The 14,757-nt window shown below is 53.5% G+C and overlaps 1 protein-coding gene across 2 annotated transcripts in view; it reads right to left on the minus strand.

Moving 5' to 3' along the window:
• TMEM181 (transmembrane protein 181) overlaps positions 1–14,757 on the minus strand; it is a 71,995-nt gene that overhangs the window by 45,011 nt on the left and 12,227 nt on the right. The window contains exon 1 of one of the 2 annotated variants that reach the window (XM_036110082.2): positions 7,078–7,197. The exons of the other annotated variant lie outside the window; for it this stretch is intronic. Within the exon in view, the coding sequence (XP_035965975.1) occupies positions 7,078–7,085 (8 nt within the window). The 5' untranslated portion in view covers positions 7,086–7,197. Of the gene's footprint in view, positions 1–7,077; positions 7,198–14,757 lie in introns of those variants that run through there. 2 annotated transcript variants of the gene reach the window in all.

The following is a 14,757-nucleotide window of genomic DNA, read 5'->3' on the forward strand; positions in this document are numbered from 1 at the left end:
CCTTGAAGCCCCAGGGCCCTTGGAAGACTTTCCAAATGCAATGGAACAGACCATCCCTTAGCGTAGGCTTGGACTCTTTAGGTCCCTTCTAATTAACCTCAATTTTGTGGGTGATTTAAAATACCACAGACAGGGCGCCTGGGTGGCTCAGTTGGTTAAGCGACTGCCTTCGGCTCAGGTCATGATCCTGGAGTCCCGGGATCGAGTCCCGCGTCGGGCTCCCTGCTCGGCAGGGAGTCTGCTTCTCCCTCTGACCCTCCCCCCTCTCATGTACTCACTCTCTCTCATTCTCTCTCTCTCAAATAAATAAATAAAATCTTTAAAAAAATAAAATAAAATACCACAGACATATTTCCTAGAGAAACTAAAAACACCTCTATTGGAAAGCCAGTCCCCCAAACTGCAGCCATAATCCAAATCACTACAAGCCACGCCTGCCCGTCTTGTGCATATTCATAACCATTTCCCAAGGAACGGCTTCCAAGTCCCATGAAGCCTGGGCAGCCATCAAGCCCCACAACAAAAGAGCAGGAGAACCATCGTGTAGAGCTTGCTCAGCCAGACATCAGCATTGTCCGGGACACATCTGCACGGCGCTGCCCTTTGCCCTCTCACTCCCCGGTGACCTCCTCCTGTTTCAGGCTTCAGAGACAATGCAGGTGCGAACAATCCCACGTTCCAAGCTCAGCCCAGCTGAGCCCCAGTCTGGCAGGAAACACCTACTTGACCCCCCAACTTGGGTATCCAAGTCCAGACTCCGGAACCAGACTCCAGATCTTCCGCTGACCCCATCCTGCAGTGTTCCCTGTCCCAGGAAGTGGTCACTCCAACTCGGCAGTCCTCTTTGACCTCTGTCTTCTCCTCACTCCCCACATCGAATGCATCCACAAAGCCTTCAAAATATACGGAGTCTCGGCCTTTCTCAGCTCTCCAGTCAGGCCCTGCCATGTTTCACTGGACTGCAGTGGGCCTCCCCTGCTCCCCCTGCTTCTGGCCTTGGCACCGACACTCTGCTCTCCACCCAGCTGCTCTGAAAGCCAGGTGTGTTCGCTCTCAGTCCAGAACTCTCCAGTGGCTTCCCTGTCACCTTGAGTGATAGCCAAACACTTCACCCCCAACTGTTGCTGGCACAACAAATTTATGGGTGTTTCTTTGAACACAACTCTCCCACCATAATCCCCACTTCATTCTAAAGAAGGAACAGGAACCATGGGAGATGAAGGGATTTTCTTTGGGGCAGGGCAGAGGTGCCCCGGCTGTCTGCCCCTCCTCCCCTGCTCTCCTGCCAGGGAGACCAGCCTCACTGTCCCAGCCCCCGTCCCCGCCAGAATGCAGAACCTGAGGGAGACCAGCCAGGCACTTCGAGGAAAGGTTTCCCTGCCTAATGAAGGGATGGGTGAGAAAAGCCTCTTCTGTCTTCAGGGCATAACCGTGCAGGAAAGTGCTGACTGGCTATGGCCACATCACACGTAAGAGGGTGGACACTGCAACAGGCCAGGACTGAGAACCGAAGATGGACACCACTCAGGCCACCAGGGACATGGAGCCACTGAATTAACCCTGGACAAGCCTACTTCAACTCCTCGACACACTTGTTGTTTAAGCCCCTTTTCATGGGTATTCTTTTAAAACCAAAAGCTTCCCCTTCAATACGCATACCGAAAAAAGAAAAACCACAATTAAAAATGAAACTCAAGACACTAAGTCACACAGCTATAGAAACCTCCCAGTTCAAGGCACCTGCAACTGTCCTGTCAGAATGTGCAACAGCCACCAAGCATCCTTGTCACTAAGATGCTGGCCTTCCTCGTTCCATCGATGATTGGTCACTGAGGCCTTCCCTGCCCTCCGGCCCCTAGGCACCCATCTTTCCCTGCCCAGCCGAGGTCCTGCCTCCCCTGAGGCTGCCCACAACCACTCTGAAAAGGAAGATGTCTCCTCAAATGCAGGGCAGAGGCACATGCCCGTTTCTGGATTTCAACGTGGGTGAGAATCGTTCACAGACTTCCACGCCTCCAGTGACCTGGAGCTCCCCTCTGGCCTCTCGGTGTCCAGCACTGAGCCTTACTAATGGCAGGCCATTAACTCTAGATCCTTAGTCCAATAACTATTGATTCCTTCCATTTCTATGCATGCTTCCCTGGTTTTACTTTCGTTTCCTCATGTTCTACTATTTTCCCTGCTAGAACAAAGTACACACCACTGAATCACAAACTTGAACTTTTTCTCCCACTGTTGTCTTTTCGTGTTTTTTATGGCCCTGACCTTTGCCCTCTGGGTCTGGGAACTGGCCAGAGCAGCTCCAAGCAAGTGCCTTCCCCTTGGCGCACAGCCTCAGGCAGGCCCCTGCTCGGCCAGCTGGAAGGCCAGTGTCCCCATTAGGGCCGCCGAGCCTCCAGCACTGCTGGAGCCAACATTATTTTCCCACCAGACACCTCCCCTCCCACGCAGGCCCCATAAGAGTTAATAAAACAGCACTAGAGACAAGCCGTGGGGGAGGCACACACTCAATGAGCCCCTTCATGGGCCTGGAGCACAATGACCCTGAAATGGACAGACTTGGTTGAGCAGAGAATGCGAGAAAACACCTCTGGGCGCCTTCAGCGATGTGGGTGAGATGGGACGGAACCTGGGCCTCTTACAACCCTCAGTGACAGCCAGCCCCCGCCGGAAGGCAGGGGGGAACAGCAGCCAGCAGGCCCAAGTGCTTCTGTGAATACCTATTTTATCTGGCCTCATCAAGTCACGATACAGTAGGTAGGCAAGACCTGTTATTATAAATATTTCCGTTATCACAGATTTTGCTACTCGTTCAACTCACTCCCAGATCTCCCCCTCTAGAACTAAAAAATTAGCATCGGGGCAGTGGGAAGGGACTTGCAATCTCTCAGTGCATTCGCATGTTTTAAGGAAAGATTTTGTTTTTCTTTCATAATCTGTATAAAAATAATCTCTTCTCCCGTGGTCCAAAGCGCTGGCCTGGTGCCTGTCAGCCTGGCTTCGGATCCTGGCTCCCCTACTCACGAGGCAGGCAACTATGGGCAAGCTAGGTGACTCTCCGGGCCCCAGTAGACACTGTAAATCAGAGACAAGCAGAATGCGCCAGGGCCGCTGGGGGGCATAAATGAAAGCATGACGAGCCCAGGACAGTGTAGCAAGCATACAAGAAGAGCTCAGATTTGTTACAGTAATAATAGTTGTGCGTTTCCACCCCCCCACTTTCTCTTTAAAAAAAATCTGTTTTAATCCTACCAATATCTGAGGATCCACTATGTAATATCTCCCCTCCTCCAGCTCAGAGCTCAACCAACTGAAGAAAAGGGCAGTTGTCATTCCCTAAGCACCTACTCAGGACCAGGCGAGGGGCTATCCTGCAAGGCAGGTATTATCAGCCCTTTTACATACGGGAAAATAGAGGCCAGGGGCAGCCTTCGCTGCTGAGGTCCCAGCTGGCAGGAGGTGGAGGTGGGATCTGAACCCCCAAGAACAGAGGCAGAAAGAAGGCCCACCACTCTCTCACTCTCACTCTTTGGCCCCCTCACCAAAATCTTTCCTTTTTAAACCTACCACTGAATGGGTTTTGAGAAGAAGAAACTCTAGCGGGAAGAACAGAATAAGAACTCTGAAATTTCAATCAGTGAAATATATTGAATATATCTGAATATATTCAAATTTCAAACTTGACTATATTACAAATCACTTATCATTACCTATTCAAAAAAGCCATTATGCAAACATCCAAGGCCCAACAACCTCAATATGTATTTTAGTGAACAATATGCCCCTCTACACTCCTCAAGGAACAGGGAATTCATGTGTATCCTTGCCAGGCTGGAAGCCCAGTGACTCACACCCAGGAGCGTGGTAGTTAGGCCACCGAACACCCTTCCCGAGGCAAAGAGAACAAGGAAGCAGGCCACACACTGGTCGGCACAGGCAAGGTGCCAGCCAAGGGCAGCACCCTGGCCCAGCTCCAGGCAGTGCATCTGGTGGTGAAGAACCTGAGGACAGACTGCGGGGCTGCAGCAGGATGGCCTGGGGTGCGCCACTGTCCTTCTCACGACCGCCACTCCCTGAGCTCTACAATTCCCACCACCGAGGTGGCCCACCGCCCAGGGTTGCTGTGGTCATTGAACGAGCGATTATACCAAAGCCCCTGTAAGTGCTCCGTCATTGCTGCTGTTGCGAGGTGGGCGTGCTCATGCCACGACATGGGCTCTGGAGCCAACCACTCGGGCTTCAGGCTCAGTTCTGCGATGTACTGTGACCTTGAGAAACTCACGTGACTTCCCTGAGCCTCGGTGTTGTCACCTGTCATAACGGGAATGCTAAGAGAAACTTCTTCACGGGGAGAGCAGCTGTGAGGAGCCCATGAAATGGCCCACATAAAGGTGCTCACAGCAGTATCCGGTACAGAGTAAATACTTATTGTTTATTAGCTCCAGAGATCATTTTGGTTCAGGGCAAAGGAAAAAAAAAAAAAGATTCCTAAGAGACACAATCCTAAAAAACTCTGTCGTTACAAGAATAGGATACTGACCCAGGCCTGGTGTCCCCGCAAGCAATGGGACACTCGGAAGGCCTGGGACACAGAAACCACAAGGTTTGTGCTGATTTGTCTGTGCCACCCTTCACTGCAGGCAGAAGAGGAGTCTACTTAATTCACTTCGACACTTAAATGCACCCAGAATGAAAGAGACACACGTAAAATATACTCTTTCAAAACTGGTTGCAAATATCAAGCAACACACACACAAAACACCAACCTTATTCCAGTCTGCAGGGAAATGCAAGAGGGCAAAGCAACAAAGGAACCTGAGAAATCTCAACGACGTGCAGCGCTGCAGCTCCAGCAGGACGTCAGGGTAGCAAGTGTCCGAGACCCGCTCCGCCCTGCGCTACACTGTCCTCTCCTCCTGAACCCCCAGCACCTGGCCCTTGCCTGACATTATCAGAAAAGGAGCGGGGTTTGCAGGAAACTTCAGCTTACAGCTCTAAGAACCAGGAACTCTTTATCCTGACTGCTTTGGATAGCAATCTCTCCTGCCCTTTGAAAAAGAGTAGGCTGGGCCGCATGTGAGCAGGGAGGTCAGGGAGGTCGGGCAGGGAGGTGGCACCACTGGCCCCGAACTTAGCCCCCACCCGCTAAGCCGAGCTCCCCCGGGCTGCTCTTTTCTCTTCCGCTCTCCCCCACCCCTCCCCCACCGCATTCCTTCTGTGGCTTCTCCTGCTCCTGTCCCTTCCCAGGTTTCTCACCGCGGGGCTCTCTGTGGCATCTGGCAACAAGAGCACTTTGACCCTACCAGGAGCCTGGATCCAGGACACGCTTCAGATCTTCAGGCTTGTTTCCTCGTAAGATTATTATGTGTGCCAAAGCCTTTTTCTGACTTCCACATCTGTCACGTCATCTTGAATGCTAGACAGCGGTGGCCGGCTGACCTCCAGATCCCAACATCCCACCAGCCGGGCCCCTTGCTCACCAGAGTCGGGCATGGCGACTAGGAGAGCATCACGCTGCCCACTGTCCCCTCCCCCTCCCCCGCAGGACACACTTGAATACTCCCCTGAAATCCTTCATTCACACGTGCCTCTACAGGTCCTCCTTCAGCTAGCGGCCTCCACCTGCTCTAGCTCCCTGCACGTAACAGACGGCACCCGACTTCCCCAGGAGACCCGCGCCACCTCCAGCTCTCGGCCTCTCTCGTCCAAGTACAAGGGATACCACCACCACGCACCACCCAGGGCTGCTGTGCTGTGGGGACCCGAGGAGATTCACTCTGTGAGAGAACCTAAAACATGCTCGTGGTCACTCTGCTACCGGGTCACAACTTGCGCAATGCCAGAAGGCATCTTCAGGCGCATTCCAAGCGTGCTATTGACAGACACCACGAATGAATGGTGCCCCGGAGTTGTGCAGAGGCGGTCCCGCCCACCCCCCTCTGCCTGGGGTTTAATTAAGAGAAAGACCTTTACAGCATCCACATTTTATACTACCCTGGCTTCCTCTACTTAAATGGACAACCAGAGTCAGAAACTTCTGAGGCAGCAGGAGGGAAAAGCTTTCCCTCCAGTACACGTGTCTGCGTTCTGGCAACACCCTCCCATCTTCTCTATGGCCACAGTCAGAGAAACCGGCAGCGCTCCAACGCAAACCCTTCCAGCCTCTACAACCCCAAACATACAGAGACTCACACAGTCCTGTCTGAAGGTCGCCTTCAGCTGTGGGAACCTGCCCTCCCAACCGCCCCCCGCGCACATGCGGCGAAGAGACCCCTGGCATTCCTTCTCTGTGACTTCTGACTTTTTGCAACTCAAGCGCTAAACTTCTTTTTTTTATTTTTTATTTTCTCTCTTTCTTTTCCCGGATGTCCCCTGGGAGGCACCCAGGTGACTCTGCTGCGTCGAAGGCAAGCTTCAGGGATGGCGTCTATGGGGCCCTGGACAGGTTTTTCCACTTAAAACCCCTGAACTTCACAGAGGAAATAAGGCCCAACGTCAGCAAATTAAAACTCATAAAACTCGGTGTCCCAGAGATCTAAAAGGGCTGTGGCAGGTTCCCAACGTGCCAACATCATCAAAAAGCCACTGGAAAGCACCTGCCCTTACCCTCGGCTGGGCTAGATCACAAAGAGCGGGGTGCTCTGGGTGCCTTTAACGAGAGGTGATGAACAGGGTCCCTGCCCGCGGCAGGGGGCCAACGCCCTTCCAGCGGAGAGGCTGGGCCCAGGGCTGCCCCAGGAAAGGCGGTGAGGTGTCCCTCCCGGACGGACACTCATTTAGGACGGGGAGGGGGCGGTGTCACCGGTTCTCCGGAGCGAGCAGGGCCGGAGCCGGCCTCGAAGGGCCCTCCTGGGGTGCACTCTGGCCGAGCCCGGTCCCGGAACCCCGACCCTGTCTCCACTGCTCGCTCCCGCTCCACTGCTCGCGCCGAGCCACCCCCGCGGAGCCCCCCGGCCAGCGCTCCCTCCCCGGGGTCCCGAGCTCCACGTGGGCGGAGGGCCCGGCGTCGGGGTTCCCGGGAGCTGGGCCCGGGAGCCGGGGGAGAACCCCGGCCCGCCTCGCCCGCCCGGCACTCACGGTTCCATCGCAGCCCCGCCCGCGCCCCGAGCCCGCCCGGCGCCGCACAGTCGCCGCGGCAGCCGCAGCGGGAGCGACAGCAGCCCGGGAGCCTGCGGCCCCGTGGAACTCGTCAGAGCGCGACGCGCTGCCGGCGTCACGTGCGCGGAAGCGAGCGCGCGGCGGCGGGAGGGGCGGGGAGCGGCGCGGCCCGGGTGAGGCGGGGTGCGGCGGGGGCGCGGGGGCCGGGTGAGCGGGGGGTGCGGCGGGGGCGCGGCCCGGGTGAGGCGGGGTGCGGCGGGGGGCGCTGCCCGGTGAGGCGGGGTGCCGCGGGGGCGCGGGGGGCCCGGGTGAGGCGGGGTGCGGCGGGGGCGCGGGGGCCGGGGTGAGCTGGGGGTGCGGCGGGGGGCGCGGGGGGCCGGGGTGAGGCGCGGTGCGGCGGGGGCGCGGGGGCCGGGGTGAGCGGGGGCTGCGGCGGGGGCGCGGGGGGCCGGGGTGAGCGGGGGGTGCGGCGGGGGCGCGGCCCGGGTGAGGCGGGGTGCGGCGGGGGCGCGGGGGCCGGGGTGAGCGGGGGCTGCGGCGGGGGGCGCGGGGGGCCGGGGTGAGCGGGGGGTGCGGCGGGGGCGCGGCCCGGGTGAGGCGGGGTGCGGCGGGGGCGCGGGGGGCCGGGGTGAGCTGGGGGTGCGGCGGGGGGCGCGGGGGGCCGGGGTGAGGCGCGGTGCGGCGGGGGCGCGGGGGCCGGGGTGAGCGGGGGCTGCGGCGGGGGCGCGGGGGGCCGGGGTGAGCGGGGGGTGCGGCGGGGGCGCGGCCCGGGTGAGGCGGGGTGCGGCGGGGGCGCGGGGGCCGGGGTGAGCGGGGGCTGCGGCGGGGGGCGCGGGGGGCCGGGGTGAGCGGGGGGTGCGGCGGGGGCGCGGCCCGGGTGAGGCGGGGTGCGGCGGGGGCGCGGGGGGCCGGGGTGAGCGGGGGCTGCGGCGGGGGCGCGGCCCGGGTGAGGCGGGGTGCGGCCGGGGAGCGGGGCAGGGACCGGAGAGGGGCCGCACTGCCCCGCACAGACCCCCCTCACTGGCCCCATAGGAGGGGATCCCGCGGCGCGTCCACCTCCCCTGCGCCCCAAGAGCACAGAGGCGGGCCCGAGCGGTGGGTGGGCTCAGTCTAGGGTTCACAAATTGAATGAATGAATGAATGACTTGACTCTTACTCCTTGTCCCTTGCTGAGGAGACAGAACATTAAAACATCCACCCTCTGGCTTCTAGGGCGTCTTAATCAGGGCATAAGAATGGATCATAGGAGTCCATGAATGCCCTACAGATGCGTGAAAGACGCTATGGGTGTCTGCATTTTTCTGGGGAGAAGATCTATAACTTTCCAAATTCTCAAAGAGGTTTGTGACCTAAAGAGCTTAAATGCCAGAGCAAACCTCTGACACCCCTAAATGATGCCAGGATAGCTTTTCCAGGCTCTTTCTGGTAGTTTCTGCAAGCTTTTTCTAAATTAGAGCTACCATAGCATGCAGATTTTCCATCCCCAGTGCAAACACCGTCCCTCAGGAAGCATGCAGGTGTGGTTCCCACACCCCACATCCCACAGAGCTGAAAACATAACTGATGGTGCAATCCGGGTCCTGCTAAGGTGTTGAGTAGGAGCAAGTTTCAGGGGCCAATCCTGTTGCAGTTCTTTCTACAGTGTGACGAGATCAGCTGACCAAAAGCACTTTCTTGATCTAAGATCCTGGCATACAGTCCTAAATTTCTGTGATCAAGAACAGAGGAGAACCACAGTTTTGGATATTTCCAAGATTCTCTTTGGAGCATTTGTCAAAATGTCCCCTGTCCACTTATTGCCATGGGTTTAAAGTCAATCTAAATGAGGAAAATAAAAGACTCAAGCTTTCTTTCTAATGTTTTCTTGTTCATGCACTAAGCTGCCAACAAGCTCATTGGTACTGGCAGGAAGATACCAACACGAATAGCATTCAGTTCCCACCCTCAGCAAACTTACAGGCAAAGTCAGTTACCAAAACTAGGGTGACAAGCACAGACTGCCACAGACTGAGGAAGGGCACCTAACTCACCTGCGGTAGGGTTGGGTGGGAGAGGGGAGAGAATGCTCAATGTTTGGGCTGATCTCGAAGTGGGACGGGCTTGAGAAGTTGGAGGGAATGGGGGGGGGGGGACACCAGGCAAAGCAACAGACTGAATACCAAGTAAGAATGACAAATTCCATTACCACCCTGAATCCTAAACCACAACTCTTAAAGAAATGATACCAAAAGATTATTCCTCTGATTCTTTTCGTAGACACTTGGAGAAAAAGGGGTCTTCCCGGCAACAAGGCCAGGGAGCATAAACACCAGTGACTGCAGGACAGGCAGGTGACGGGGCACTGGCCAGGTGGGCACTGTGCACCAGAGTGGGCACCATCTAAAGGAGCTGCACTCGGCCCTTGGAAAGACTCTGACGTCCGATACAACTTTGCATGTCACACCTTCCAATTCTGAAGTAATGGAAATTAGTTAAAAAATATTTTGAACTCCAGGAAGACTAAACAAAACACATTTGCTGGCTGCATTTGCCCAGAGGCAGCCAGTTTTTACCTCCAATCTGAGGCAATCTTATCTGGTGGAAAAATGCCTACTCCAGAGACTGGGCCAGCCGCCTGGCCTCTTCTGAGACATCCCCACTGATCTCTTGCTGTTTTCATATGGCTCCAGGTTTTAAAAAGAGTTGACCTCTTTGAGACCCAAACTCCCTCCTGGTAAATTCTCCACATTGGTCCTCCCTTGACCTGCTGTCCAGCATCACTTGATCCCTCATTTTCTCATTTATGTGTTCTTCCAGCATTAACTGAGTATTCAGTGTGTGCTACGCACTTCCTTCAGCTGTAGAAACACAACACAAATACGTGGGACAATCCCTGTCCTCCTGGGACTTATCTTTTGGTGAAGGACACAGCCAGCAAACAAATAACCGAATAACGACACAGGTACAACTGTGATGGAAAAGGGATAGAAGAGCACAGTGATAGTGTATATGGTAAGGGGAAAGGTGCCCAACATATCCTGGGGCTCCAAGAAAGCTTGTCTAACATGTCAACCATCCCTCACAGGAGATTTCCTCCAGGTCACCTCCAGGCCCCCTCCTCTGAACATGCTTCTGTTCAGCAAGTTTCCTCACTAAGCTCAGAATGGAGCACATTTCAGATGAGGTCTGTATCAGCCTGAGAATGAGTTGGTATTCTGGCAGCTTCTGCTCATTCAACTGATGATTCCATTCTCCTGATGCCTCCTAGGATCTCTGCTCAGGGTCATGCTGTCCAATGAGAAGAACCAGCAATTACTGATCACCTGCAAAGCCTAAGGCCCGAGCCAATGAATTCTCTCAGCAACTTGATGAGTTATCCATGGTCATTATCCTCATTTTACAGATAGGAAACTAAGGCCTTAAAGAGGTTTAGGTCTTAAACCTAAAACTACTGGTGAGAACCTAGGACGACCTCACCCCAAGCTCATGCTCTTCCAATGTTGATGTCCCAAGCGTTGAAGAATGTGACAGGGTCAGAGTGACCAGCAAAGGCCAGGACCAAACAGACCATTAGATATATATAGTCTCTCTAACCTCAGAGGCACTCAGCCCACATGTATCAACTTTGTTCTTATTTTAAAAGCCTTCTAAAATCCATATATACAATGTTTCACAGCATCCCCCAGTAATCCCATTTACTTGGGAGATTGGACCCATGGGTAAGTGAGTGTATATGTATCTGAAACCTAGCCTTGTTTTGAAAAGGATCAAAATGTCAGAAATTAGATTAGTCTGATACCACATATTCTTAGAAAAACACCTACTCATACCTAACATTCATTTTTTTTTTTTAAGATTTTATTTATTTATTTGAGAGAGAGAGAGCAGAAGCAGGGGGAGCGACAGAGGGAGAGGGAGAAGCAGGCTCCCCGCTGAGCAGGGAGCCGGATGCGGGGCTCGATCTCAGGACCCTGAGATCATGACCTGAGCTGAAGGCAGACGCTTAATGACTGAGCCACCCAAGTGCCCCTCATTTCATTTTCTTAGGGCCAGCAAACCATCCCTTGAAATCATTTTCTCTAGAATTGAAACAAAGTCAAGGCCACCGGTCTGCAGTTTGCTGACTCCCTGCCATTTTTCAAGGCTGATGGCAACATCTCAAGGGGTTTATCTGCAAATGCTCTTGATACCCTAGGAAATCAGTTGTCTATTCCAGGGGACTCAAATTCCCTTCCTAATGTAACAGTGAACATTTGTCTAGAATTTTGTAGATAGACTATAGTGATCTCCTAACATCTTATTAGTAAGAATCAATAATGGCTAACATCAAGTACTCATGCTCTAGTTGAGCCCGGAGTTAAACAGGAAGGAAACGAAGAGCTTACTGCAACTCTCTCTAACCATTGTGTTAGTTAGCTCAGGCTATTGTAACAAAATACCACAGACTGAATGGCTTCCACGGTAAGTTTTTTCTCACAGTTCTAGAGGCTACAAGTCCAAGATCAAGGTTCTGGTTGATTCTGTTTCTGGTGAGGACTCTCTTCCTGGCTTGCAGAGAGCCACCTTCTGGCTGTGTTCTCACATGGCCTGTCCTTGGTGCATGTGTGAGAGAAGAGAGAGCAGGAGCTCTCTGGCGTCTCTTCTAATAAGGACGCCAATCCCATCAGATCAGGGCCCCACCCTTATGACCTCCTTAAACCTAATTCCTTCCTTACTCCAAATTCAGCCACAGTGGGAGGGTTAGGGCTTCAAAATATGAATGAGAGCTGTCAGTCCCTAACACCCCCAAACGGAAGGTTTCTTAAAAAGTAAAACTGCCCTACATATTCAGTGCAGAGACTAAGGAATTCAGTACCAACAACTCTGATCACCTATTCTTTGTTCCAAGGCAGGAAAACCTCAGTCTCACTTCTCCCTTGAGCCTGATGATAGTTGATGACAGTGGATGTTAGCGACATGCCTTGGCCTGGGTTTCAGCAGCTCCTGGACACCCATTTCCAGCTGACTCATCCCCTCTGCAGTAAGCAGAGCAGAACAAAGGTGTTTCCATCAGGGCTCAGCTGTCTCACCAGGCCACCGTCCCCACAACCTCCTCCTGTCATTTGCAGGAGGCCTTATGCCTTCTGGCCCACTTGTTGCACCAAATGTGGGAGCTTACTCTTCACTGTCTTCTTGACTCCTGAGAACTGATCGGTAGAAGCAATGGTCTACCTCTGATCGGTTCCAAAGCTTTACCTTCTTACCAAGTTTCGTAATGCCAGAACACAGACATTCAGTTTGGTGGGTTATTCACAATATAAAATTGTCGTTTTTAAGTCCCCTTAAAAAAAACACTTCTCCTCAAGCTGGACTTAGCCTTTTTCTTCAGCCTTTGGAGGTCACTGTGCCTAGTTAGACCTCCCTTTCACTAAACAAGTACCATTCCACTACCATCCCCTGTGACTTCGCTGTGCCGCCTTTATTTGTCCTCATCTTTCCAGGGCCCGGCACCAAGCCTGGTGCAGAAAGACCCCCAAGACGTGTCCTGAAGGAAGGACAGATGACTGGCAACATCCTGGTGTGTTTTCTCACAGTTTAGAGGCTGTGGGGACACCTGCTCTGGGGAGAAAAGGGTAGGAGTTGCCAGGCCAGCGAGTGTGTCGTTTGGAGATGGGAAGCTGAGTGTGCCCCTCCTTCTGCGAGGTCTCCTCTCCTTGCTGGTCCTGGTTTTCCTGAGACTTTTCTAGTTCTAGTCCGGAAAAGCCCCGATCCCAGGGGTCCTGCAGGCCCAGGCAAACCAGGACAGTTGGTCACGCTACTTCTGGCCTTAATTTCTTCTATGAGTTACAGGGCAAAACTGTCATGTTCAAGAATATCTTAGCTTGCTTCCCTCGAAAACAGAATCTGAGGCAAGAGTTTCCATGTGAACTTTATGGGAAGCAGGTATGAGCCCAAGGAAGCTTGGAGAGAGCATGGAGGCAGGGCTCAGGAGAGTACACTGAGGGGAGTGCAAGCTGTCCCTGGCTTCACTATCAACACATCTAATCGCTCCGTCTTGCAGGATAGCTCCAGAGAGACTGCCCGAAACGATGGTGTCTGGAAATGATCTGTTAGTTCTATCCTGCCATCTGTGTCCTGTGGGCCGGAGTCTGACCTACACACCTAGCTTATACTCCAGGCCCCTGCAAGCAGCCACTGGGGATCCCGGGCCTGTGGGTACCAGTCCAGCTGATGTGGGGTGAACAAACCTCCCCTGTCTGTCGGCGGTGGGGCGGAGGTGGGAGAGGCCGGGAACTATGTAACCCTTTATCAGGATGACTGAGTTGAGGAAGCAAGGCACAGGCCATGGTGGAGTAGGATGGGAGGACGTGGGCAGGGCCCAGTGGCTCTGGGGATTTGTCAATTTGATCCAGTACAAAGAGGCGGAGAAGGTTCGAAATTGTTGTTGCAAAGACTGAGGAAGTGAGCGGCGTCCTGGGAAAATCTAACAGGATTCCGGGGCTTCGTGGAGGCCCCAGCTGATGTCTTTGAGCTCATGTTAATGATGACTTCTACGAATGCCTGCCTGGTGGTGATTTCCTCCAGCAATCGAGCAGCATAAGCACAGAGAAGAGAGTATTGGTATTGATCAAAGACTGGGGGCTCCCAGGGAGCTAGGACAAAGGGTAGAGGAACAAATTAGGACAATGGGTCTCAAAATTTGTTGAAGTCAAAATCACTTGGAGAGCTTTAAAAAGGCCCAATACCCACGCTGAACCCTAAACCAATGAAATCAGAATCCGAAGTAGGGTTTGGGCTTCAGTCATTGTTAAAGCTCTCCAAAGCATCCCCATGTGCAGCAGGCTTGGTAACCAATGGTTTGGGGCCCTGGCGAGAGATTAGAAACCCATGCTGAATCAGTTCCATTTCCTTCCTGAAATCCAGGGGCATTTTCGCCCTTTGATTCTATAAATTATCTCTGTATCTTTGTAATAAATTCCTTCTTTTTGGCTGAAATTAATACTTGCAATCAATAGTCTTTTTTAAAAAGATTTTATTTATTTGTTTGTTTATTTATTTATTTCAGAGATAGAGCATTGGGGATGGGGAGGGGAAAAGGGAAAGGGACAAGTAAACTCTGCACTGAGCACAGAGCCTGATGCGGGGCTCAATCCCACAACCCTGGGATCATGACCAGAGCCGAAACCAAGAGTCAGTTGCTTAACCGACTGAGTCACTCAGGCGCCCCACAATCAATAGTCTTAAACACTGTTGTTCCACATCTCCGTAAAGCAACAGTGAATGCCTGTAGGTGTCCCTGACGTTGCCCTCGACCACGAGAACTACAGCAAAGCCATCATTCCTATGGCAACCTGGAGGAACGGTGTTTGATTTTCCATTTCGCGCCCTGCAGGACGCTGAGGATAAGAAGAATGCCAGGTCTGGATCTTCTCGATCATTCACCACTGAGCAGTAGGTGTGCTCGCCCTTTCCAGTTGACTTTTAAAGTAATCTCTGTTGGCCTGAATCAAAATTGAGGGCTCTCTTCACCTAAGAGCATAGGCTTGCAGGTCGGAAATGCCAGACAACTAACCCGGGGAAACTGGGAATCATCTTCACAGAGAAACATAACCCCGTCTTCGAGTACTCCCAGGCTTGCTGATCGGAAACCAACAGGACTTTGTTAGGAGGCCCTGCCTCCTCGAACCACAACACCTGGAG

This window comes from Halichoerus grypus, chromosome 9, assembly GCF_964656455.1.
Source record: "Halichoerus grypus chromosome 9, mHalGry1.hap1.1, whole genome shotgun sequence".
Taxonomy (NCBI): domain Eukaryota; kingdom Metazoa; phylum Chordata; class Mammalia; order Carnivora; family Phocidae; genus Halichoerus; species Halichoerus grypus.